Source organism: Oryza glaberrima, chromosome 2, assembly GCF_000147395.1.
Source record: "Oryza glaberrima chromosome 2, OglaRS2, whole genome shotgun sequence".
NCBI classification, from domain to species: domain Eukaryota; kingdom Viridiplantae; phylum Streptophyta; class Magnoliopsida; order Poales; family Poaceae; genus Oryza; species Oryza glaberrima.
Genome location: NC_068327.1, coordinates 31,578,524 through 31,602,254, shown reverse-complemented (window position 1 = coordinate 31,602,254; position 23,731 = coordinate 31,578,524). Strand labels below are relative to the sequence as shown.

Here is a 23,731-nt window from a genome sequence, read left to right as displayed (position 1 = left end):
CAAAATATAATAACTTTTGCTTATAAGCATATTTTAATGAGATAAAAGTTAAGAGAGAAAAGTAGCAGGCTATAGATCTATAGTCAGCTGCAACACGGACTACATGACGCAATATCTGTATGATATGTGAGACCATATATTAATAGCATAGTGTTAACAACCGAATTTGGTAACATCAGCATCAGGAAAGAAGATTAGATCGAAGCAAAATCGGAGGCGGAGATCGAGTTCGGAAACAGAGCAAGAATCGGCTGGAGTCCAAATCGGCTACGATTAGGATCGGCTGGGTCTGAGTCGGACTAGGTAAGCCGATAGAGCCGATTCCGGCAATGCAGCTTGATGTATGATATCGGGTAGGATTGAGGTGCTTCAAGGTGATTGCTGCATATGGATAGAGTCTTGAGAAGTCAATTGTATCTATTAATTAGGGTGTTTTATGTAATCTCCTTAGAGATACGATTGAGCAAAAGTCTGCTGCAAAGACTTATGGTATCTTAGAGTTTGTTAGAGATAGTAGTCGTGTCCGTTATGGACATATCTTGTAATTCTCAGGTATAAATAGACCCGAGCCCTATGTAACTTTTAACACACACGTTCAATACAATCTCGGCGCATCGCCACCATTTTGTTTTAGTTTTATTTCGACGAGTTCTTGCTTTTGGGTTGAGCTGCATCGGTTTCGATCTTCAACAAAGAGGTAAAACTTGTTATGATGACTTGTATTCTCGGGATTAGTGCTGCCATCTTTACGATGCTCTGACCTCGTTTATATCATTCGTCAAGTTATCATATATCTTACAATACCGCTATCTAATCTATAATCGGCTAACATCTGTCTGTAGAGGGCAGCCGACTAGGTTAGATATCGATGTTGACTTAGATTATATAAGGTATCTACCACTCTATGAAACTTCCAATGGCTTGATTGTCTAGATATTGCCCTTCTTTTCATACTTATAGCTGCATCAGTTGAGTTTGATCTTATAAGTCATGATTAGAATCTCAATCTCTAGCCTACCTTCTGGTTGCCGATTAGGGTAGCATCGGAGTTTCAGCCGATCTTATCTGATTTAACTATATTTGCTCTATATGCTTCATTGACATGTTAAATCTGCCCTTTATGTCAAGATATTGCCGTATCTAAGTATATTAGGCCTTTGTTTGATATATTATACCTGTTTTAATATCCTGATATAGAGTAGTATCGGAGTATTAGCCGATACATGCTAGATCTATGTGATCGGCTATGCTATAAACATATATAGCTCTGTTATTAATATATATTTCGATCTAGGTGATTTATACTGTCTCGGCATGGCGACCGATCTATCCTAATCACTTGATTTAAGTATATATCGATATAAGAACTATATATTGGAAATATCTACAGCCGATCGAATAGATTTAGTTCTTTATTGTCTATTTACAACTACCGATCGATTCACATATGACATCGGCTCAAAGATAAATGATATGTCATCGGCACCTAGCCGATCGGCTATCATTTATAGATTTAACCGCGGTTTCTTTGGCTTTATTTCTTATTGATTACAGGATCAAATCATGTCACACCCCAATCTGGCACCGCCGTACAACGGCACCTGATAGGAGCATGTCGTAGGAAAAACGGCGCGAACCGCTTCCTACGAAACCGCGATCACAGTACCAGTCCAGCGCTGGTACCCACGGTGACAAATATGAATCATTGCAATCCTTAAAAATAAATAGAGGACTTATTTACCTTAACTTAGGTTGTAGCTCAGAACAGCCTAAGAATACAACCGACGACGCGCATGAGGAAACACCAACAACAACAGCAGCAGCGGAACCAACGGTCTAACACCCAACACCGCAGGCGACGGCTGGAAACCAGGACGAAACCCTATTCTTCACTTTACTTCATCTTCAACTTCACGACGAAGGAACTATATATATTTATATAGAGCAAGGGTGAGTACTTTCGTACTGAGCAAGTCACGGGAATTTAGGTGTTTGATGCAAGCTTGGAAGAGAGGCAAGGTTGTTTTGCAAATCTTTTGTTTGAAGTCCATTTTGAAACCACTAAGTGATTTATTTCTTTCTAAGTTTGGGCCGAAAAGTGACTTGCGTCTCGATTCGACTTTAAGAGATGTTTTTCAACAACTCAATTGGTAATGTACCGACCTCCCGGGTCAGATCATTACTTCTCGGCTCCCAGAGCCATTTCACTTGATTAAGCGGCTCCCAGAGCCTTATTCATGTTCTCGGACTCCCAGAGTCCATCTGCCCAACAACACAACGATCCGCTTCCACTCAGGAAGCCAAGTCTATGATGCCCGCAGACATCCTGAATCACACAGATTCGTTTCTTGACCACTCATGTCATCCATCTGCCACATAGGCTGATTCTGGTAACGATTCCCAATCCACAACAATTTTTCACAAAGCACAGGCAAACAAATCTACGCTACAGGAAACACCTCACATCCGCCCATGACCGTGGGCACGGCTGTTCGAACAGTTTAATAACCTCTGCATAGGGGGTACACTTTACCCACACGATATTACTAACCCCGGATCACCCAGGCCACGTATGGAGACCTTGAGGCTTTCATGACAAGGCATTTTGAAAGCCGACACAGGTTTACCATATGCCAACGAGAGGGGTCCCAGACCAACACCAGGTTAGGTCCAAGACCATACTGTGCCAGGAAGCCCGAGGGTTCTCCCCGATACCACCCCGTTGAATCCACATGTCTCTTGGCATCATGGCTTCCCTGATTAGCTACCGGGGTCGGCTTGACCCGGTCTTGGCCGAGCTGCCCCTTTCTCTCGGGCCGCGCCCTAGCCGCCCGAGGGAAGTCTGTTTCCCCTCCCTCTTTCTTTTCTTTTCAAAAGGGTTTAATTAAATCCTTTTTCTTTTAGACCAAAAATCCAATAATCTTAGAAATTCAATATCTTCTCAACCGTATGTCCGTTTGACTCCGTTCAACTTCCAAAACTCCTCAAATCTCGATATCTATTTAATGGCACGTTTAGAGGTCAATAATAGGGCTTTATTTTTGCCGTTTGTTGAGCTGTCCCATTTCGCGTGTAGTTTCGGAGCCCGAAGACCCGCAGTGCGAGGATTTCGAGGATCAAAGCTCAAGATCTCGAGCAAGGCAAGTCACCTTTGATCATCTTGCACCTATAATTTAAATCTAAGTATTTCTTTTCCGCAAATATTGCATGAATAAGTTTAACACAAGTATTTTGGCCGCGGCTTGCGAGATAGCCTGCCGGCCACAATCCTAATTGCTGCAATTACCCTCCTTGAATTATTGAACACTTAGACCTCCTTTGTCGACTGTTGTGCTTCGATGCATGGGCCTTCGGGCTTGAGCATCGGAACACTTCCCTTCAAATTTAAAATATCCAACGATGGGTTTTATAAAAGACTTGGGGTTTTATAAAAGACTTGGAAAAACCCGACACATGGGTCGGTGCTTGCGAACTAAATAAATTTCCAAAATCGTGGATCGGGGAACGTACCGGGAGTACGGTTTCCCGCTCTTGCACTTAAGGACCATTTTCTTTGGAATTTCATCCGAACATAAGGCAAGTGCGACCACATGGGTGGAATGGGACGCCCCTGGCTGAGTAATTAGCTAATCGGGGGAGCCATGATGCCAATAGACATGTGGATTCAACGGGGTGGTGCTGGGGAGAACCCTCGGGCTTCCTGGCACAGTATGGTTTGGGACCTAACCTGATGTCGGTATGGGACCCCTCTCGTTGGCATATGGTGAACCTGTGTCGGCTTTCGAAATGCCATGTCATGAAAGCCTCAAGGTCTCCAGACGTGGCCGTTCTGCACGGGCTGGGTGATCCGGGTTAGTAATGTCGTGTGGGTAAAGTGTACCCCCTCTGCAGAGGTTATTAAACTGTTCGAACAGCCGTGCCCACTGTCATGGGCGGATGTGAGGTGATTTCTAGCGTAGTTTTGTTTGACTACTGCTGGTGAAATTACTGTTGTGGAATGGGTTCGATGTTTGAAAAATCTGCGGCTGATAGGATCATCCAGGCCCGGGTGGCCGTTTGAAAGCTGTTGGCCGGGTGCCAACCTTGAATCAATTCAAAACTGATGCATTGCACATACTCCGACCGGACAAGACACACTGTCTCATCCGTGTCGTTTAAGAAACACTCACTTAGTTGTTTCAAAAAGGAGTTTAAATAAAACCAATTGCAAAAACAACAGCCTTTCCTTTGAAGCATGCATTAAACACTTAATTCCCATGGCTTGCTGAGTACTCCTATACTCACCCTTGCTCTATGTAAATAATCCCCCCCCAAGTTGCTGAAGAGGATGATGTGGATCCTGCTGATGAGGAGTTCTTCCAGGAGCAAGTCGGCTACGATGAGTTTTAGGGTTTCGGCCTAGTTCCCAAGTCGCGCCTGTGATGAATGGTCCAAGTCTTGGCTTCCGCTTTCCTTTTGTAATGCAGTTGTGAGCTCGGGGTCTGTCCACAGCCCAACTTGACTGTACTCCTACTCTATAATAAAGAGACCTCTGTTGCTGTGATATTCTGTCTTCCTGTGATACCAGCACTGTTTCCTGGGACTGGTATCGATTAACAGGTTAATTTGGAGCGTCACAGGCTAGTTCCGTTCGGGGCTAGTTCGGGGCGTGACAAATCAACTGGCACGCTAGTACATCTAAAGGCGAGCTTTGGACCTGCACTGGAGTTAAGCAGATCTCCCAGGCATCGTGTTTTCTGTCAATACATAGTAAGCAACTATTGTATGAATTAACCATTAGATTGGCTATGGATAAATTGGAGCTAGTAGTGGCTATATTATTAAGCTTTCTCAGATATTATAAGCCAACTATAAATACATATTGAGGAGATAAAAGAAGAGAGAGTAGCAGCGGGCTACAGATCTGTAACCAGCGGGCTACAGATCTGTAACCAGCTGCAGTACGGAGTTTAAAACACAACATGTGTATAATAGGGACCTTATATTAATAGTGTAGTATATGTGATATGTTTATAGGTAACTATCGTATAAAATGATTATTAAAGTGATCGTAAATGATTTGAAGCAATTAGTTAATTAGTTAGCTACACCACTAGTACATTAAACTTGCTCTAATACTAGTAGTAGTGCAACTAGGACTGTAGTAAGAGCATGTAATCATGATGTTGTACTTGCTATCCTGATTAGGAGTTGTGACTGACGCATTCATAGGACGAGACAGTATGATTAAACGGAACAATGACTGTTCACTTCTAATGACACATTAATTCGACCAAAAGAGTGTGCATGCTCTCACCTGGAGTGGTAGTAGTACAGCGAAAAGGGATCCTGATTTTTTATACGGAGGGTATCGCCCAACTGGTGACCAACAGTACATATTTCTGGTGTACTCTACACAAAGAAATTGCACAGTTTTTTTCTGAGTATATATATATATATATATATATATATATATATATATATATATATATATATATATATATAGAGAGAGAGAGAGAGAGAGAGAGAGAGAGAGAGATGAGTGTGAGGTGGGTGTGGGGTGGGTGGCTGCAGGCTATCTGCGTGGGGTGTCAGAGTCTGCCTGTCTCCCTCTCTCTGCTGCTGCCATCTGCAACCTGCACCGTTGCAGTCAATAATAATAATAAACAATAACATTCAAGTGGGGCCTCTCGCTACTGCGCATGGTGGCACCGTGGCAGCATCCACCCGCAGGGCTCCTCTGACACCGACCAGCATTGCCCATTAACTATAGAAACCCATAGTGCCTTCTACTGCTACATGCACCAACTACCATTCGACGCCCGAAAGATTTTACTACTACCCTAGAAATACTGTTCTTGCGGGAATATTCAGAAGAAAGCCCAAAAAAATAATAATATAACTTATCTGAAAACTAAATTGTGCTCAAAATTATTTGAAATGTATAAAAATAAACCACAAACATCAGCGCTAAGCCTGGTAATGTCAAAGTCCAAAAACACCATATATTTTGACACCACCATGTTGTCATTGCGTCCTAAACGAGTTGTTCACCGAGACTAGGCCAGAAGTTTAAGATCTCAACGAGGCTGTGGTGGCGCTACGTTTTATCCTCCGTCACCGTTTTGTGCTAGGTGAGTTGTCCGCAATATTAGCTAGGAATTTCGAAGCTTGACGAGAACACACCAACACTGTATTTGATAGAGCTCGATGAGGGATTGCAATGGCAAGCTCTAGGTGTATCGTCCTTGCAAGGTTCCTATGCACTAACCACTTATCAGGTGGATGAGTAGTTGTATGCTAAGATCATGTTTTATTTTTTATATCAATGTCTGATGTGGTTCATCGTTGAAACTAAATTTTTCCACAAAGATCGAACTGTCAGAAATTTGGATAGAAGAACAAGCTATACGCCATGCAAAGGGCCTCATCGTTTGGCTTTTTTCATAGTAAGCCAAAACGGCTTATTAGAGAATAAAAATAATTTGTAGATAAAACTTTTATATATGTGTTCTCGGTGATTTAAAAGCCAATACCGTAAAAGAAACTACGTTAAAAATATCTTAAAATCAATGTCAAAATTAAGTTTGAAAATTCAAATTTTGTTTTTTCTTTAGTTGAATAGGCCATCCGATGGGAGCCAAAGTTTCCCGGTGACAGTCTAGACTATAGAGACGACGACCAAAGCGCTTACGACTACAGTAAATACGGCATCAAGCGGCGGTTGCCAGTTGCTCGCGTCGTCGCCGGGGAGAGGGGAGACGCGAGGAAACTGTGGAGTTTTTGCGGGTGAGATTCCTACGGCTGCGCGCGCCCACGAGGGGGGCGCACAGCAGATTCTGCAGCGCACTCTCTGCTCTGCCTCTGCATCTTGACTGAATGACCTATCCTCTGTACCCGGGACATAAATTATCGGAGTTAAATATCCGGAAACTATTCAAACAGGCCATCGCTCGCACGCCTACGTTTTTCTTTTAAGAAAAAAAATATGTCCTCTGCTTCGCTCACACGCACGTACCACTACGTGGGCTGCTTGGTTGCAAGCATCCTTTTATGACAAATCTGTACTGTGCGGTAGGGTTATTTTCCATTCTTCCTACTCCTACGGTTTGTTCTTGACATTTTTTTTCACAAAGAAAAGGACGGAAGGAGTATAAAGCATGTCGCTTGTCCAAGCAAAAGAACAGTAGCCAGTGGCAAACAAAGCCCTGTTTAATTCACCCCAAACTTCCCCCAACTCCTAACTTTCGATCACATCACATCATATTCAAAACTTTTCTACACACACGTAAACTCCCAACTTTTTTTCCAAACTAACAACTTTCCCCAAATTTCTTCCCAATTTCGGAAACTAAATACAACCATAGTACCACTGGACAAACGAGTCGTGAGAATGAAAGTGATTGACTAAAAACTATTATGGCCGAGTTTAGTTTCAAAGTTTTCTTCAAACTTCCAACTTTTCCATCACATCAAAACTTTTCTACACATAAACTTCCAACTTTTCCGTCACATTGTTACAATTTCAACTAAGGCTGTGTTTAGTTCACACCAAAATTAGAAATTTGGTTGAAATATGAACAATGTGATGGAAAAGTTGGAAGTTCGTGTGTGTAGGAAAGTTTTGATATGATGAAAAAGTCGGAAGTTTGAAGAATTATTTTGGAACTAAACACGGAGTAAACTTCCAATTTTAGCATGAACCAAACACACCCTATGTGTAAATGTCTCACTGTTAATGAGAAGTGAAAGATCTATAAATTTCTATCCGGCCTAGAAACAGTTGAAGTAATAACATCACTACCTTAACTAAAGATGTTGGGTTTTTTTTTTTTTGAAAAAACACATTATAAACGTACACCCACCTGTAAACATATACACTCACTTTGCATATTCGGTTATATTCCGACAATATAAATGGCAAAACTTGAAAGGTGCCATGCATAGGGAAAAAAAACTGTCATGCTAAACAGGAAAATACATACTTTGTGTCAACTACTTCGTGGGTTATTATATTTTGACGAACGCATTAGTGTTAATTCACACTATAATATATTTGTTGAAATACTTTTCACTAAAAACACCCTAATCGCTGAAGCGTAAAAAAAGATTAGATCTTATTTGGACTATAGGGCTCGTATAATATGTTTGATATGTCATTTTAAAGTTTAATTAATTAGATAATTACCTTCTAGTTTACAAATGTCTAGAACTTCAATAACATCTCTGGTTCATATGATGTCACAATAAAATGCCAGTCCGAGTGCTTTTCTTTCTAACCGTCGTCTAAGCCGTACATACGTAAAATACTCCATTTGTTTCTAAATATTTGACACCGTTAACTTTTTAGCACATATTTAACCGTTTGTCTTTTTCAAAAAACTTTTGTGAAATATGTAAAACTATATGTATACATATAAGTATATTTAACAGTAAATCAAATGATAAAAAAAGAATTAATAATTACTTAAATTTTTTAAATAATACTAATGGTTAAACGTATTTAAAAAAATCAATAGCGTCAAATATTTAGAAACAGAGGGAGTATATAAGTTAGACTCATGATAATCCAACTCTATACGTTAATATTGCAATTTTAAAAGGTAAAATATACTTTTTATGCAGGACTAATTGACTGTATTGAAAGATAGTTGATGCATTTACGTAGTAGTACAGTAACGTTTTATAGAATTCACATTCGTTTAATTAAAACCCACCGTTTATTAATTAGAAAATGTATTAATAAATGGCCGAAACCTGATATTTTTGGCAGGCAGGAGCGCATTTCGCAGTATTACCCTCGGGTTTTCTTCTGGATCCGGAAACAGCCTCCGGCTCGCAAGTCTTAAATGCGCACGGACGTCGCTTCCCACCCTCACCCCACCCTTCCCCGCCCATTACAAAACCCCAGCCACCGAGAGCTCTCCCGCTCCACTCGCCGCACACCACCACCCTCACCCCTCCCCCCATCCGCGTGATCTCCCGAGCAGCTAGAGCGCGCGCCCGCGGCGCCTGTACTGCGAGACCGCTTCGCTCGCTTCCGGTCGGTGAAGAGGCGGTCGGTCGCAGCTGAAGTAGTTGTTGCAGAGATGATGATGATGAGCGGTCGCCCGAGCGGCGGCGCCGGCGGAGGTCGGTACCCGTTCACGGCGTCGCAGTGGCAGGAGCTGGAGCACCAGGCGCTCATCTACAAGTACATGGCGTCCGGGACTCCCATCCCCTCCGACCTCATCCTCCCCCTCCGCCGCAGCTTCCTCCTCGACTCCGCCCTCGCCACCTCCCCTTCCCTCGCCTTCCCTCCCCAACCTTCACGTACGTTACACACATCCTCCTCCACGTACGTACGTACGCGTTGTTGCCGATGCTAACAAAGTCCATATTGTGATTGGTGTTTTCTTTGGAATGCAGTGGGGTGGGGTTGCTTTGGCATGGGGTTTGGGCGGAAGGCGGAGGACCCGGAGCCAGGGCGATGCCGGCGTACGGACGGCAAGAAGTGGCGGTGCTCCAAGGAGGCGTACCCGGACTCCAAGTACTGCGAGAAGCACATGCACCGTGGCAAGAACCGTTCAAGAAAGCCTGTGGAAATGTCCTTGGCCACGCCGCCGCCGCCGTCCTCCTCCGCCACCTCCGCCGCGTCGAACACCTCCGCCGGCGTCGCCCCCACCACCACCACCACCTCCTCCCCGGCGCCCTCCTACAGCCGCCCGGCGCCGCACGACGCGGCGCCGTACCAGGCGCTCTACGGCGGGCCCTACGCCGCGGCCACCGCGCGCACCCCCGCCGCCGCGGCGTACCACGCGCAGGTGAGCCCGTTCCACCTCCACCTCGACACCACCCACCCGCACCCGCCGCCGTCCTACTACTCCATGGACCACAAGGAGTACGCGTACGGGCACGCCACCAAGGAGGTGCACGGCGAGCACGCCTTCTTCTCCGATGGCACCGAGAGGGAGCACCACCACGCCGCCGCCGGGCACGGCCAGTGGCAGTTCAAGCAGCTCGGCATGGAGCCCAAGCAGAGCACCACGCCTCTCTTCCCGGGCGCCGGCTACGGCCACACCGCGGCGTCGCCGTACGCCATTGATCTTTCAAAAGAGGACGACGATGAGAAAGAGAGGCGGCAACAGCAGCAGCAGCAGCAGCAGCAGCACTGCTTCCTCCTGGGCGCCGACCTCCGTCTGGAGAAGCCGGCGGGCCACGACCACGCGGCGGCGGCGCAGAAACCTCTCCGCCACTTCTTCGACGAGTGGCCGCATGAGAAGAACAGCAAGGGCTCCTGGATGGGGCTCGAAGGCGAGACGCAGCTGTCCATGTCCATCCCCATGGCCGCCAACGACCTCCCGATCACCACCACCTCCCGCTACCACAATGGTGCGTAGAGTACTAACCTTCGTCTCCACTGATCAGAACCGTTTCTTGATTCTTATGGCGAGCCGTGCTGACGATGATCCAACTTGCTTCCTGTTTGGTCTTGTGCAATCTGCAGATGATTAATCTCTTGAAGAAGCCAAGAAGTGATCAACACGCGGAAGAAATCAACAGCTTCTTTCACGGCGTGCGAGCTGCATGCTCATGCTCCAGGATCGATCGATCGATCATTGCATCTCCAAACTAACTCACGCTTCGATCTTTCAGGACTTCCATCAATGACAGGCCGAAACCTCCTACGAGTTCTCTGATGATATTCTTATTTTTTTCCCACTTCTTTTCGTTGAGCTTTTTGTAATGTTGCTTCGAGTGTTACTCCTACATTTTCTCCGAAATGGCCTCAGAATGATGCGGTCGGGCTGATTAATTAGGTTAGACTCTTCCTGAACCAACTAGGAATAGATTTTCTGCCTGGTTCCTGTCAGTCCTTGTAATATCTGCAGCAGCTTGTGAGCCAAGCGTGTTCGCTTTTGTGAACGCCCTTTTTCTTCTTTCCGATTCCTCTGCCTGTGATAGTACTCGCTCCGAAAAAAAAAAAAAAAAAAAAGCAAACCGTGGATTCTCGTGTCAACGTGTTTGTTTGATTGTCCGTTTTATATAAATTTTTTTTATAATTAATATTTTTATTGTTGTTAGATGATAAAATATAATTAATATGTGACTTATTTTTTTATTTTTTTCATAATTTTTTTTAAACAGGACGGAGGTCGACACGGAAACGAGGTTTTTTTTTTTTAGAGGGAGGGAGTATGTCACATCTCTGGATTCTGCTGAAAAGCTCACTAGCGCCATCCTGCTTCAGAGAATACTTTATGCTTTCTGACAAGTCGGTGTAGGAGTAGTAGTATTGCTAGGTGTACTCCACTCCCCTACTTAAGTACATTACCAGTGCAACGTAAAACAGCTTTGCTCCTGAGCAACGGAAATGCTTAATACCGTACTCTTGCACTTCGTCAGTTGGTTGAGTACACTGTGCAAGTACCAAATTGGTCTTGTTAAGTGTTACTACTAGGTTGATCACTTGTTGAACCGTTTAGGCTGTCGATCATTAGCATTCAGGGTTATCACTGCAAAGTCCCAAACAAAAAGATTCTCCCAGGGTCTCTTCTCCCCTGAACCGTTTTCCCATTGACCGGCCAATGCTGCAAGAAGCTGGATGCAGAGCTAGGAGTAGCTGCAGTGCCCCCACTCCTGCACCTTCCTGCAGACACTCAGAGAGAGGGAGAGATGGAGGACTGTGATGACTGACCAGCACCCCTGCTTTGGTCTCCATGGATTCAATGCCAACTGCACTGCAATTGCTGCCGGCCCCCTGAGACAACGTCAGGCGCTGTCAGCTCTCGCGTCCATGCGATTGAATGATCCATTGCTCAGATTGCTGGCGTTTGGACCGTCGCCTCTCCTCCCCTGCCTCGCACACAGTCTGCAGCGCATGCATGCATCCATCATGTACAGTACAGCATTGGACACAAGCCTCTCCTCCTTGCAGCTGCAGCCTTCAAAGCCTGCACTTGCTGTCTGCCGCGAGACGGTGTCTGCTGGCCAGCACCGTGACAGTCTCCGGCTCAAGTACCGGTAGCTGTGCCACTGACGCGCGGGGGCCACCTGACTTCGTCCAAAGCGTCCACAGCACTACTACTGGCACGGCACCACAGGGATTGCCTTCCCTGACACAAGCCTCCACATGGAGTAATTGTTACTGAAGAAATTCCCAGAAATTACATGTCCCGCGTTACAGCTTTCGGTTCATCCAACAGCAGAAATTAACCTGAGAGAGTGTTTGGGAATTAGGACTAAACGAGACTTATGTTTTTTAGAAAGAGGCTACTCCCAGACACCCCCTCAGTTTTCGTAGTACTGGTACCTGCCTATATGTGCTGGTTTTCGACGCGTACTCTACTAATCTGGAGTTTACTCCAGAACGAGGAAAAACTCAGCTGTCACTGTATCATCTTCATCACCGAATCCAGCGGAGCACGTACTGTATGACGTATCTGTTCTGACAGCGAAGTTGAACAAATCCACGGCGCCCCACGGCGCCCAGTATTCCCACGACAGAGCCCACATGAGCCCGTCTCCAGCACGTACGCGTACAATAAAAAGGCTGTACTACTACTCTGTATACACATCTGCGGCTCTGCACCCATCTCGTCAGCAAAACGAAACGCATGCATAGAGAGGAGAACGTTCAAAACCATTCATTCATCAACCGGAGGATCAGCTGCACAAGCAAGCCACAGTGCAGCATGCGGTGAATCGCACGTGGAGAGGCTCAGGTGACCCCACGACTTGCACGGTTTTGGCTCGCAATATCGCGACGAGACGAGGCCGTGACGGCATGTTATTCTGCTCACACTGTCTTCGCCTCCCCCACTACCACGACCACTCGCGTGTTAAGCCCGCATGTGCTTGCACCTGATCCCGTGGCACGTACTCCCTCCGTAAAAAAAAAAAAGATAAATCCTGACCGTCCGTCTTATTTAAAAAAATTATAAAAAAAATTAAAAATACAAGTCACACATAAAATATTAATCATGTTTTATCATCTAACAACAATAAAAATATGAATTATAAAAAGTTTTATATAAGACGGATAGTCAAAGTTGGATATGGAAATACAGGATTTGTCTTTTTTTTTAGATGGAGAGAGTAATGGAGATTTTTTTTCCCGTTTTGGACGGGTTGTTCAGTCAGTCATGGCTGGGAGAAAAGGCTGTGGAGATGAGATTTTTAGCAGCGGTGCACACATGCGTGCACGGGCAACCTAGACAGTTGGGATTTTACTACTGACAGGAAGAGGTTGAATTAAACTAGTGTCGTCATTCGCGGCAACTCTGAGTTAGGACAGACTGATTGCCCAGATTATTCGGTTTTTAGTGTATCGGCGAGGGCATCTGACGCCCTCGGGATATGAGGCCCTGCAACGTGGTGGTCGCGGGCGCCGGAGTTCTCTCCCGGTTAGTTTACGGAGCAGGAGGAGGTCGGCGACTACTTCTACGCTCTCGTTCAGTTTCAGATTCTTACCGCTGTATCGTGGCGTTTAGTTTAAAATCCCTCGCGCGTTTGGGGTGAAGGGATCCGATGTGTTTTTTGCAGGGATGTGGCCTGGTTTTCCGTGTGTAGGGGAGGGAGATGTCACGGCGCGCGACAGCATTTCTCGTGTCAGCCGCTTAACTAAACGCCTCAATCTGAGAGCTGGTCGTCGGGGATCAGCATCTGTCAGGAGGCCACAACCAGTGGTTCAGCTGCAAGTGTTAAGAACAGTAAATGATCAGCTGGTGGTGGTAGTAGTGCTGCTGCTACTACTTGCAGTCCCTGCAGTGTCAGCTGAACGTCAGGGGACCCTTCAATTCGCTGGAATTGTACTGCGGTGACATCATACAAACCCTGGACCAAACGAAACAAAACTAGGACCTTGATCACTTGATGCGGCTCGGCTTGGTTGGCTACTGGATTTAACCCACTCTTTGCTTTCGTCCACCCTCGATGGCCGGTTTCCAGTTGAGTAAACAATGTACAGCTTGTGTTGTTCACACTAAAATTTGAAGTTTGGTTGAAATTGGAACGATGTGATGAAAAAGTTAGAAGTTTGTGTGTGTAGAAAAGTTTTGGCATGTTTAGTTCACACCAAACTTCCCCCAAACTCTCAACTTTCCATCACATCACATCCAAAACTTTCCTACTTGCATAATCTTCTAACTTTTTTTTCCAAACTACCAACTTTCTCTAAACTTCTCCCCAATTTCAAAAACTAAACACAGCCTTTGATGTAATAGGAATGTTAAAAGTTCGAAGAATTATTTTGGAACTAAACACGGCCACAGTTTCTTCATAGATTTGTTGTTACTACTCCAGGAGTACTATCTTTTATACCGGTCAACGCACAGCTTACAGCAAAATGCAATCCCCCCCCCCCCCCTTGCTAGTGAACAGTGTCTTATATCCCATCCAATGACCCAAAACCTGCACCTGATTGAACTACTCAATAAGGCTGTATTTAGTTTTTGAAATTAGGAAAAAGTTTAGGGAAAGTTAGTAGTTTGGAAAAAAAATTAGGAGTTTATGTGAGTAGGAAAGTTTTGGATGTGACGTGATGTGATGAAAAGTTGGGAGTTTGGGGGAAGTTTGATGTGAACTAAACACGGCCGCACAATGATAGAAGTGCAATGTGCAAAATGGTAAGCAATCAGCCAATCACCACAATACTGGACCGCGTCATCACTCATCGGTGTCAACCGCTGCGGCAACGTGGGCCGAGGCTTCGAATTCGCCGCGCCGCGTGACGGCCCATCAGAACACGGCCCACCCGCAGCGAACTCATCCCTGCCAAGGCCAGCCCATCCACTCTGGGATATTGTGGCCGTCCGATGCGATCATGCCAAATCTATCCAACGGCTGGTGTATCTGAAGCGTGTCGATGTCTTCCTCCGAAAGGAGCAGCCTCCACATCAACCGCCTCTCTCATTAATTAGCGGACCATTTCTAATTCACCCCTCGCATCTTTTCGAATTTTCGAGAGCTCAAAGCCTCGAACCATTCCCTTCTTCCTCCTCCCAATCCAAGTTCCAACCATCCAGGGCGGGGGTTTTCCCGTTAATCCGCGCCTCTCCGTGTCGGATTGAATTGAACCATTCCCTTCTTCCTCCTCCCAATCCAAGTTCCAACCATCCAGGGCGGGGGTTTTCCCGTTAATCCGCGCCTCTCCGTGTCGGATTGAATTGAAGCGGAGAGGGGGAGGAGGAGGTGGAGGTGGAGGTGGAGGAGGGCGGCGGGTGGCGATGGCGATGGCGAGGCTGACGCCGAACGGCGTGGCGGCGGCGCTGGCGGGGGACACGAACCTGAAGCCGGTGCTGCAGATCGTCGAGCTGCGGGGCGTCCAGGTCAACGGCGCGGGCGTCACGCGCGGGGAGAGGTTCCGGGCGGTGGTCTCCGACGGCACCGCCGCGTCCTCCGCGCTCTTCGCCGCGCAGCTCAGCGACCACGCCCGATCCGGCGCCCTCCGACGCGGCAGCATTGTGCAGCTCAGCGAGTACGTCATCAACGAAGTCGGCCCCAGAAGGTTTTGTTGCCTCCTCCTCCACTTTCCCCCCCATTCCCCTGCCTCTGATCGATGTGTGATTGCGTGCGATTTTTGGCCCGTTTCGTTTTAGGGTTCATGCTTGCCCCTGGTTTTATGTGTGTCAGTCTGCGTGTGGTTTAGATTCCCGCTTTCAGCTAGTTTGCAATTTAAATTAATACTTAGTACTTGCCATTCTGTTGGTAAATTGTCGATGAGCTTCATGTTTCCTACTAGATACTAGTAGAGGTGCATCAAAATTTTTCTGACAATGGTTTTGTTTATGACATCATTTGATCGGTGCTTGTTAACCATTTGTCCAATTGATTTTAATTCTGATTTGAATTATTATTGTCAGAAAGAGGCCTCGGTATTGCAGTACTAATCAGTGGTAACTAAGGCTGTCCTGTGACACAAATTGGTGTTTGTCGATACTCAGTAGTTAATTGGCTGGCATTAGTATTAACGATTACAAAATAGTGTGATATATGTGCTTGGGTAGCCTTTGGTGTTCGCCATTTCTGGCAGGTAGCATGTCAAATGATGAAGGTAATATGGTCAGTTTGACTACTACACACTTTACAGTGTTGTCTGATTTAGTTCACTAATTTAGTTGTGTGCCTTTTTTTCTCTAGCCAACAAATCGCCATTTTTGGGTGCATCGATTTGGCCAATGTAGTTAGATTTTGATCAGCATTAATGCTGCAACTGTCTGGTGCTGTGAACAGTTTGGGTCTAAGTACTAAGTATTTTTTATCTTTTAGCTGTAGCCATTCAGTTCAACACAACACCGTACTAAATGCATTTCTTTTGTATCTGGTTCATAAGTAATTGGAAGCATAGTTGTGTCCATTCAAATCATGTTGGCAAGGCGACAAATGCAAAAGTGAAGATAAGTTTCTGACCAAAAGGTGTTGTAATTAAACATAGTATTCATGTAGCAGTGTGAATCATCATATTCTGAGCCTTTTGCATTCTTATTTTCAACTGATCTACTGGTTGATAGAGCAGAATCAAGAATTGTTTTTTGTTGGTTGAGCTGACTTGTTGCAATACCTGTAGGATTATTGTCATTCTGAACCTGGAAGTTCTTGTTTCGGAGTGTGAGATAATTGGGAATCCTACAGCGCTTTCAGAAACTGGATCTCCTATCCCAAATCCGACAAGAGTAGAGCAATTTAACGGAGCAACTCAATATGGTTTGATGGCAGGGAACTCATCAAATACAACCACAAAGCCTAGTGACAATGTTCCATTGTTCCAAAATTCGATGGCAGGAAACTCCTCTAACTTTGCCACTAGGCCCAGTGACAAAGTTCCGGTCTTCCAACCAACAGTCCAGCCATCTTATCGCCCTGCACCTAATTACAAAAACCATGGAGCAATCATGAAAAATGAAGCCCCTGCTAGAATAATCCCCATATCTGCTTTAAATCCTTATCAAGGCCGCTGGGCTATCAAGGCTAGAGTTACTGCCAAGGGAGATATCCGCCGATACCATAATGCTAAAGGTGATGGGAAAGTATTCTCTTTTGACTTGCTTGATTCTGATGGGGGAGAGATACGGGTGACATGCTTCAATGCTCTTCTTGATCGATTCTATGAAGTTGTGGAAGTTGGTAAGGTCTATGTGGTATCAAGAGGAAACTTGAGACCTGCACAGAAGAACTATAACCATCTTAACAATGAGTGGGAGATTTTATTGGAGAATGGATCAACTGTGGATCTTTGTCCTGATGAGGACAGTTCCATTCCCACCCAGCGGTTTGACTTCAGACCGATCAATGAAATTGAGGATGCCCAGAACAATGCTATCCTTGATATCATAGGTGTTGTTACATCGGTCAATCCTTGCACCACAATACAGAGGAAAAATGGCATGGAAACTCAGAAAAGAACTATGAACCTGAAGGATATGTCTGGTCGAAGTGTTGAGGTAACCATGTGGGGTGACTTTTGCAACAGAGAAGGCTCACAGCTTCAAGGAATGGTTGAACGTGGGATCTTTCCTGTGCTGGCTGTCAAAGCAGGAAAAGTGAGTGATTTCAGTGGCAAGTCTGTCGGCACAATTTCTTCAACTCAGCTCTTCATCAACCCTGATTCTGCTGAAGCTCATAGTCTCAGGCAATGGTTTGATAGTGGAGGAAGAGATGCTTCTACTCAGTCCATATCCAGAGATATCACGCCTGGAGCATCAAGGAATGAGATCCGAAAGACAGTAGCACAGATCAAGGATGAAGGTCTTGGAATGGGGGACAAACCTGACTGGATTACGGTGAAAGCCACCGTTATATTCTTCAAGAATGAGTCCTTCTTCTACACAGCTTGCCCTAACATGATTGGCGACAGGCAGTGCAATAAGAAGGTGACAAAGAGTACTACTGGCAATTGGACCTGTGACAAATGTGATAGGGAGTTTGAAGAGTGCGACTACAGGTATCTCCTGCAGTTTCAGATTCAAGATCACTCGGGAACAGCTTGGGTGACAGCATTCCAGGAGGCTGGGCAGGAGTTGCTTGGCTGCTCGGCAACAGAGCTCAACGCACTTAAGGAGCGCGAGGACCCTCGGTTTGCAGACACCATGCTCAATTGCTTGTTTCAGGAATATCTGCTCAGGCTGAAGGTCAAAGAAGAATCATACGGCGATGAGCGCAAAGTGAAGAACACCGCGGTCAAAGTGGAGAAGGTTGATCCTTCGGGTGAAAGTAAATTTCTGCTGGATTTGATCTCCAAGTCCTCGGCGCTACATTAGCAGACTGTGCTACTCTATCAGCTGCTCGCTCGTGCGTGGTGAGGTGAGCGAGGTGAGGTGTTGCAGTGCCCATAGCCCTCGCCCTCCTGCTCGATTTTTGTGCCGGTACTTTAATATTAACGCCACTTAATAGTTTATATCCAGATTAGTGCTTTAATAGTTTATATCCAGATTAGTGCTGATATTTCCATTTTTGTGCCGGTACTTTAATATTAACGCCACTTAATGTTATCAGCTTTTATACCTTTTTCTCGATCAAATGATTGCCTTCTAGCTGCAGTGCAATTTCTCCCTTAGTTTTGGTTTGTACATGCCTGCAAAGCCTTACTCTGTCGCGACTAAGAAATCTCTTGTGCTCTTCCATGCAATCGAACATCTGTTTTACATTCGCAAGGCTCTTAGGACTTGGGTTAGATGCAAACAAGCGGATCCAGAGAAGAAGTTAATATCCGTGCAAACGAAAAAGGAGCATTTATTCTTTCAATAACAAGGTGTTTAAGGTGACTATGTCAATCTCAAGGTACGTTAGTCAAATCTCTCGGAGAACATAGGAAGTGTTCGTGTGTAGAAAAAGGAGAAAACAATACATACGTCGACTCTTTCTTTTGCACGAGAACGCGAGTCGCGATCACAACTTTGCTATACAAGTGTGGTATTCACAGACGTCCAAAAGCGTACATCAATCTCAGTGGTTTCCCCCTCTATTTGCATGCAACACGTGGATCACAAGAAACCCGAAACTTTCCCCTGTACAACCGTAGTGCTCTGCCCTGAAAACTTGATCGGCACTCTCACGTCGCCAGCTTGAGACTGCATCTCAGCCAGTTTTTTTACTCGTAGCAGAATCGACACTGGTATCGGTATGGCAGAAGGATTGCTCTTCCGTGGACAAACACCCTGTTCAGTGGCAAAGAGAAAGTTGGGTAAATAAATCAAGATGCAAAGCAAAGGGGAAAAAATGCCAGAACGTGAGAAAGTAGGTCGAACAGAACAGCCTGTTCATCATACATCGTTTTCAGTGGAAAGTTGTGTCTGGCTGGCCCTGATCAGATTCCGCCATTTGTCCTGAATAAGCATCATGATTCATTAGAAGAAATAAAATGCACGAACAAACCTAGGAGTTGAAAAGGCAATTGCACCTTAAGATCCACCGAGGTGCGGTACGAATATGATGAGAAGGCTAGTCTTCTAATCTCGGACCATTTGCCAGCCCCATATCGGGCCACACCATCGACCAGCTTCACAACCTCGCACAATGTCCATGCTCGATGATGCTTCCGCTTCCCACCCCGCTTTGTTTTGGGATTGTCATCAGAGTCGCAAAAATCCTTGTCCTGCAGACCCTGAACATCCTTTTCACCAGATGTTTCTACATGTACTCCTTTCTTCCCAGTGTTCTTCTGCTAGCAAGTTGAAGAAAAATATTATATAACACATAATACAGAAGTAGATTACACAGCATTAAGCCATTGAGGTACTATGTGTTTCAAATATATTTCTAGTCAGTACTTCATTCTGAAGTTGGATTTTCACTATATTGTCCAACATGAAGAAACATCATACTAGTGGAACTTCTATGGCTTTGCTTACATGGTTCTTCCGTTCACCTTCCTTTTCCAAATTCACTACATCTGCAGCAGGGGCCTCAGTACATTCCACAGAAGGCTCAGGATCCTGATGCAATAAAAAAAGGATTCAGGTAGCTACATTGAGATAATTATACCAAATCTAATAGCGTATGACACATGAAAATATGGTTTTGTCCTAAATTATTCTGAATTGGTATATGGTGCAATATGGTACATCAGATCAAATGGAATATTGGCACAATGATGAGGAAACTATCAAATAAAGACTACAATGGCAAAATCAGTTAACAAAAAGTTCAGAGATTTCCCACATTTAATTTATGAAATATAGCACACGGTGTTTGTAGGAAGTACCATGGGCAAAGAGTGAAATTGTGAAGAAGAAAATTAATAATCTGCTTGATTGAAAATGGGCATGAGTCTTTAGTTAGTTGGCTTCCAAGAACATTTTCCCTTAGATAAGTTTCTTAGGTCAGATGCATTCTGAGCAGGAAGCAATTCACAGGCCAAAATGCGTTAACATAATGCTTTGTGGAAATCCATATTATTTTGATAAATAGAGAAGGTACTTGCAATCTCATATCAAAAGAAGAAATTCTAAAAAGGAGCAGAAAAAGGAAGCATCTAACATAAAAAGAGGACATCCCTAAAATAGTTCCAAAAATGGAGTAACCAAATATATTGTTGGTCCTGTATACTTGTATAGTAATCGAATATTTGCGCAAATGTCGCAATGATAATAAATGGTAGTCAAATTGTCCAGAGCTGGAAGATTATATAATGCATAAGTAGACAATTACCAAAAATGGAATGAAGTTACTCCTAGGGCGCCCCCTTCTCATCCTTGAAACATAAGGCACATGCACACTACACCCTCCAAGAGTATCTTCTCTAGTAGGATAGGCTGTGCTCAACGAATCAACCTCATGCAAAGGCGCTATCTGTGGTCTCAATAACACCTCATCATATACATGCCTTTTTCCAGGTGAAGAAAGTCTCCCAGTGGATTCATGAGTGTCAATATCTGAGAGCTCCTCGATGTATCTTTTTGTTGGCTTTCTAATTCTCTTAGTAGTTCCTTGTTCGGCAAAAATAGTTACTTGTGGTTCATCATTATCTGTTGGTACTCTTTTGAGTCTCTTGGACGATCTCTGTTGCTCCTCACTATGATAGGAAAGACTTGATGGTAAATCTCTCTCATGTCCAGGATTCATTACTTGGTCCCTAACCAAATTAGCCTCAAGTTCCATCTTTGGTATTGCTTCAACCACTGGTATTTCTTGTTTGGCACCCATGGCAATAACTTTATAATCCCTAACAACACAACCGGAACTTGGAACATCACATGAATTGATCAACCCCATTGCAATCCGTCTTTTGAGCCATAGCTTGTCCTTGACAGTAGTTTGACGCCCAAATGTGGCTCTAAATGCTTCCTGAAGTTCTCTCATTGTAAGATCATCCAAGCAGACTTCTCCCTTTAAAATGGAAAAATCAGGAACTGAACTAGTAACCCCAGAAACAGATTGTCCTGCAGATGCCTCATTTACAGGTTTCGAGCAGGCATCAGCCTTTTCTTTATCAGAAGAAAGGTCATTTAATACTGTTGATTTTGTAGTCTCAGTCGAAGCATTGTCCTGTTGGGCAATGATATTTGCCCCTTGTTCTGTATTTAGTTTATCCAGCTGCTGGTCATGAACAGCTGAACAATTTGAAGGAAGAACTATCGAATCATTCAATGTACATAACCTGTCTTCCTGTGAAATGATATGCATCTATTTAGTGTTACATCAACTTGAATATGTAGATTGAAAGAAGATGTATACAGGTGCATGTTTAGTGGATGGTTTTAAGGGAAGTGCTCAAATAAAAATAGATTGCCCTGGGATTGTATTTCACACAGATCAATCTCTTATTACCACATCTTTCAATGATCTACAGTCAGTCAGATATGTCTCACCGCATATCCTGTGTTCACTTAAAGAACTCAGCATCTTCTCATTACATTGAAGCTCATCCCATAGTTTTGATCCATCCATCCATCTCTATGTCAGTTCTTGATGACGATAAAAATATGTTCCTAACTAGTACTAAACAAAGTTGTTACATACAAAAGTGGAATTTGTTGAGACCGCATACAATTGAACTTTGAACTGCTAATTAGACAAAAAAGAACTAATCCATATTTTTACCATGCCAGAATTAGCTTGAAAAAAATGACCACAGAGGTACCTAAGAACAAACTAAACCTATTATCTAATAGAATTAACATACTATCTGGTCATAAAATGCTTATACTCAATCGAAGATACTTCACTTCGATTAGGTGAGGGTATTGAATGAAACAGAAAATAGGTTTAGTGAATCATGTTCATGATGCACAATGGATAAGCAATATACCTCATAGGTTTAGTGAATCATGTTCATGATGCACAATGGATAAGCAATATACCTCTAAGCCAGCGTCTAACTTTTGTGTCTGTACATCTGCAGTGTCTAATTTGGAAGGCCCCTCTGTGAAAATATAGTAATAAGTCAGCATCTCAAGTAATCAAACCAATCGAATCAATTCATTAATCATGCTAGCTTGCAAACTACAATTTATCCTCACATGGCATGATATTCAGTTATCGATCTAAGGAAGTATGATCACCCAAACAGAAATGACAATAAAGTAGAAATTGAGATAGAATAATATTTCTGAGGGCACCTTCAAACTCAGGCTTCTTCACTATGCAATCATTAGTAAAATATTCCTCCACATGTGTTACATCGTTAATAGAAGGCAGATCATCATCAACCTTCTCATCATGAAGGAAAGTTTCAAACTGTAAGACCTCATCCTCCGTAGCAGGAATAAGTGTTCCATCACCTTCAACCTGAACATTTTATTTTAAAGAAAATGTGTTTCTCAAAGAACTGACTAAACAATTGGAACCAATTATGTATATTAGTGTATAGCCAATAGACCCTATGATGAGAACTTACCCGAACTAACTGGTAAACAACAGGATCAGAATTGTCATTCTTATCAAAGTCATTATCATCACTTCTGTTGTCCAGAGCATCTTGTGGACCACCCACCTCCATAGATCAGTACAAGCTTCATCCAATACCCTTACTAATCGAAGTCTACCAAGGTGAAATTCTACAGTCAGCTAATAAGTTTAGGATTAAGACTAAGTCAATTAAGTAATTCAGCAATCCTGGAGAGTAGAGAGAACAAATATAAAGAACATTTGCAAGGATTTATGACTAAACAAAAGGATTCAGGTAATTGTTGGACAGACTATTGCGATATGATCCACGCTATCTTTAGGCACCACTCTTTTTCCCCTATTACAAAATGAGCAAATCCATGTGTGGTGGGAATGACAAAAGCGATCACACACCATAGTGAGATCCTCAAAATCCCACCAAAAACTACTGAACTGGCAGACAGGGGCGGATCCAACTTGGGACATGGGGGAACAAACAAACTGTTTCTTGTATTAAGGTTAAGGCTCTGAAATCAATAGAAGAAGCTTCTTCCAGATCTAGAAGAGAAACTAGGGTTAACGCAAGCAAATTCCAGACAAAAGTACTCCCGGTGGGAGAGAGATGAACCAGAAAGAGGATGTGGATGCTCACCAGGATCCCCTCCCCCTGCTCTGCGCGCCAGACGGAGATCGGCGCCCCTCCCCTGTTCAGCCGCGAGATGGCGCAAGGAGCGGAGGAGACGAGACGGGGGATTTTCTTTTACGCGAAGGGAAGGGGGAGATACGGAGATACTCGAGCTGCTCCACTCTATCTCAGTTTTTTTACTTTAAAACTGCACTTAAAGTTTGAGATGGATAATCTTGTGCTACTTCATAATATGATATTTCGAAATTTTTGTTCAATTTTGAACACTTTTGTTCCATGGATAATTGCGTGAGTTAATTAAAA

General features: G+C 44.2%; 3 protein-coding genes across 6 annotated transcripts; 2 read left to right on the top strand and 1 right to left on the bottom strand.

Moving 5' to 3' along the window:
- Positions 1-8,876: 8,876 nt before the first annotated feature.
- LOC127761385 (growth-regulating factor 1) lies at positions 8,877-10,978 on the top strand. Its single transcript, XM_052285672.1, has 3 exons — positions 8,877-9,291; positions 9,388-10,350; positions 10,466-10,978. The coding sequence occupies exons 1-3, from the start codon at positions 9,069-9,071 to the stop codon at positions 10,471-10,473; spliced, it is 1,194 nt and encodes a 397-aa protein (XP_052141632.1). The 5' UTR covers positions 8,877-9,068; the 3' UTR covers positions 10,474-10,978.
- A 3,921-nt stretch (positions 10,979-14,899) lies between these two features.
- On the top strand, positions 14,900-18,475 carry LOC127762124 (replication protein A 70 kDa DNA-binding subunit A). Its single transcript, XM_052286493.1, has 2 exons — positions 14,900-15,466; positions 16,526-18,475. The coding sequence occupies exons 1-2, from the start codon at positions 15,186-15,188 to the stop codon at positions 18,213-18,215; spliced, it is 1,971 nt and encodes a 656-aa protein (XP_052142453.1). The 5' UTR covers positions 14,900-15,185; the 3' UTR covers positions 18,216-18,475.
- A 186-nt stretch (positions 18,476-18,661) lies between these two features.
- On the bottom strand, positions 18,662-23,579 carry LOC127762125 (uncharacterized). Of its 4 annotated transcripts, none has more exons than XM_052286495.1 (9): positions 23,435-23,579; positions 22,793-22,962; positions 22,515-22,683; positions 22,257-22,318; positions 20,605-21,561; positions 19,806-19,889; positions 19,355-19,618; positions 19,224-19,280; positions 18,662-19,112 (listed from the first exon to the last, which is right to left on the bottom strand). In XM_052286495.1, the coding sequence occupies exons 2-9, from the start codon at positions 22,892-22,894 to the stop codon at positions 18,939-18,941; spliced, it is 1,869 nt and encodes a 622-aa protein (XP_052142455.1). In that variant the 5' UTR covers positions 22,895-22,962; positions 23,435-23,579; the 3' UTR covers positions 18,662-18,938. The 4 variants fall into 4 exon arrangements, with proteins under 4 accessions (XP_052142455.1, XP_052142456.1, XP_052142454.1 ...); XM_052286496.1 differs by having other exon boundaries at positions 22,793-22,952; XM_052286494.1 differs by having other exon boundaries at positions 22,793-22,936.
- Between the last annotated feature and the right edge of the window lie 152 nt (positions 23,580-23,731).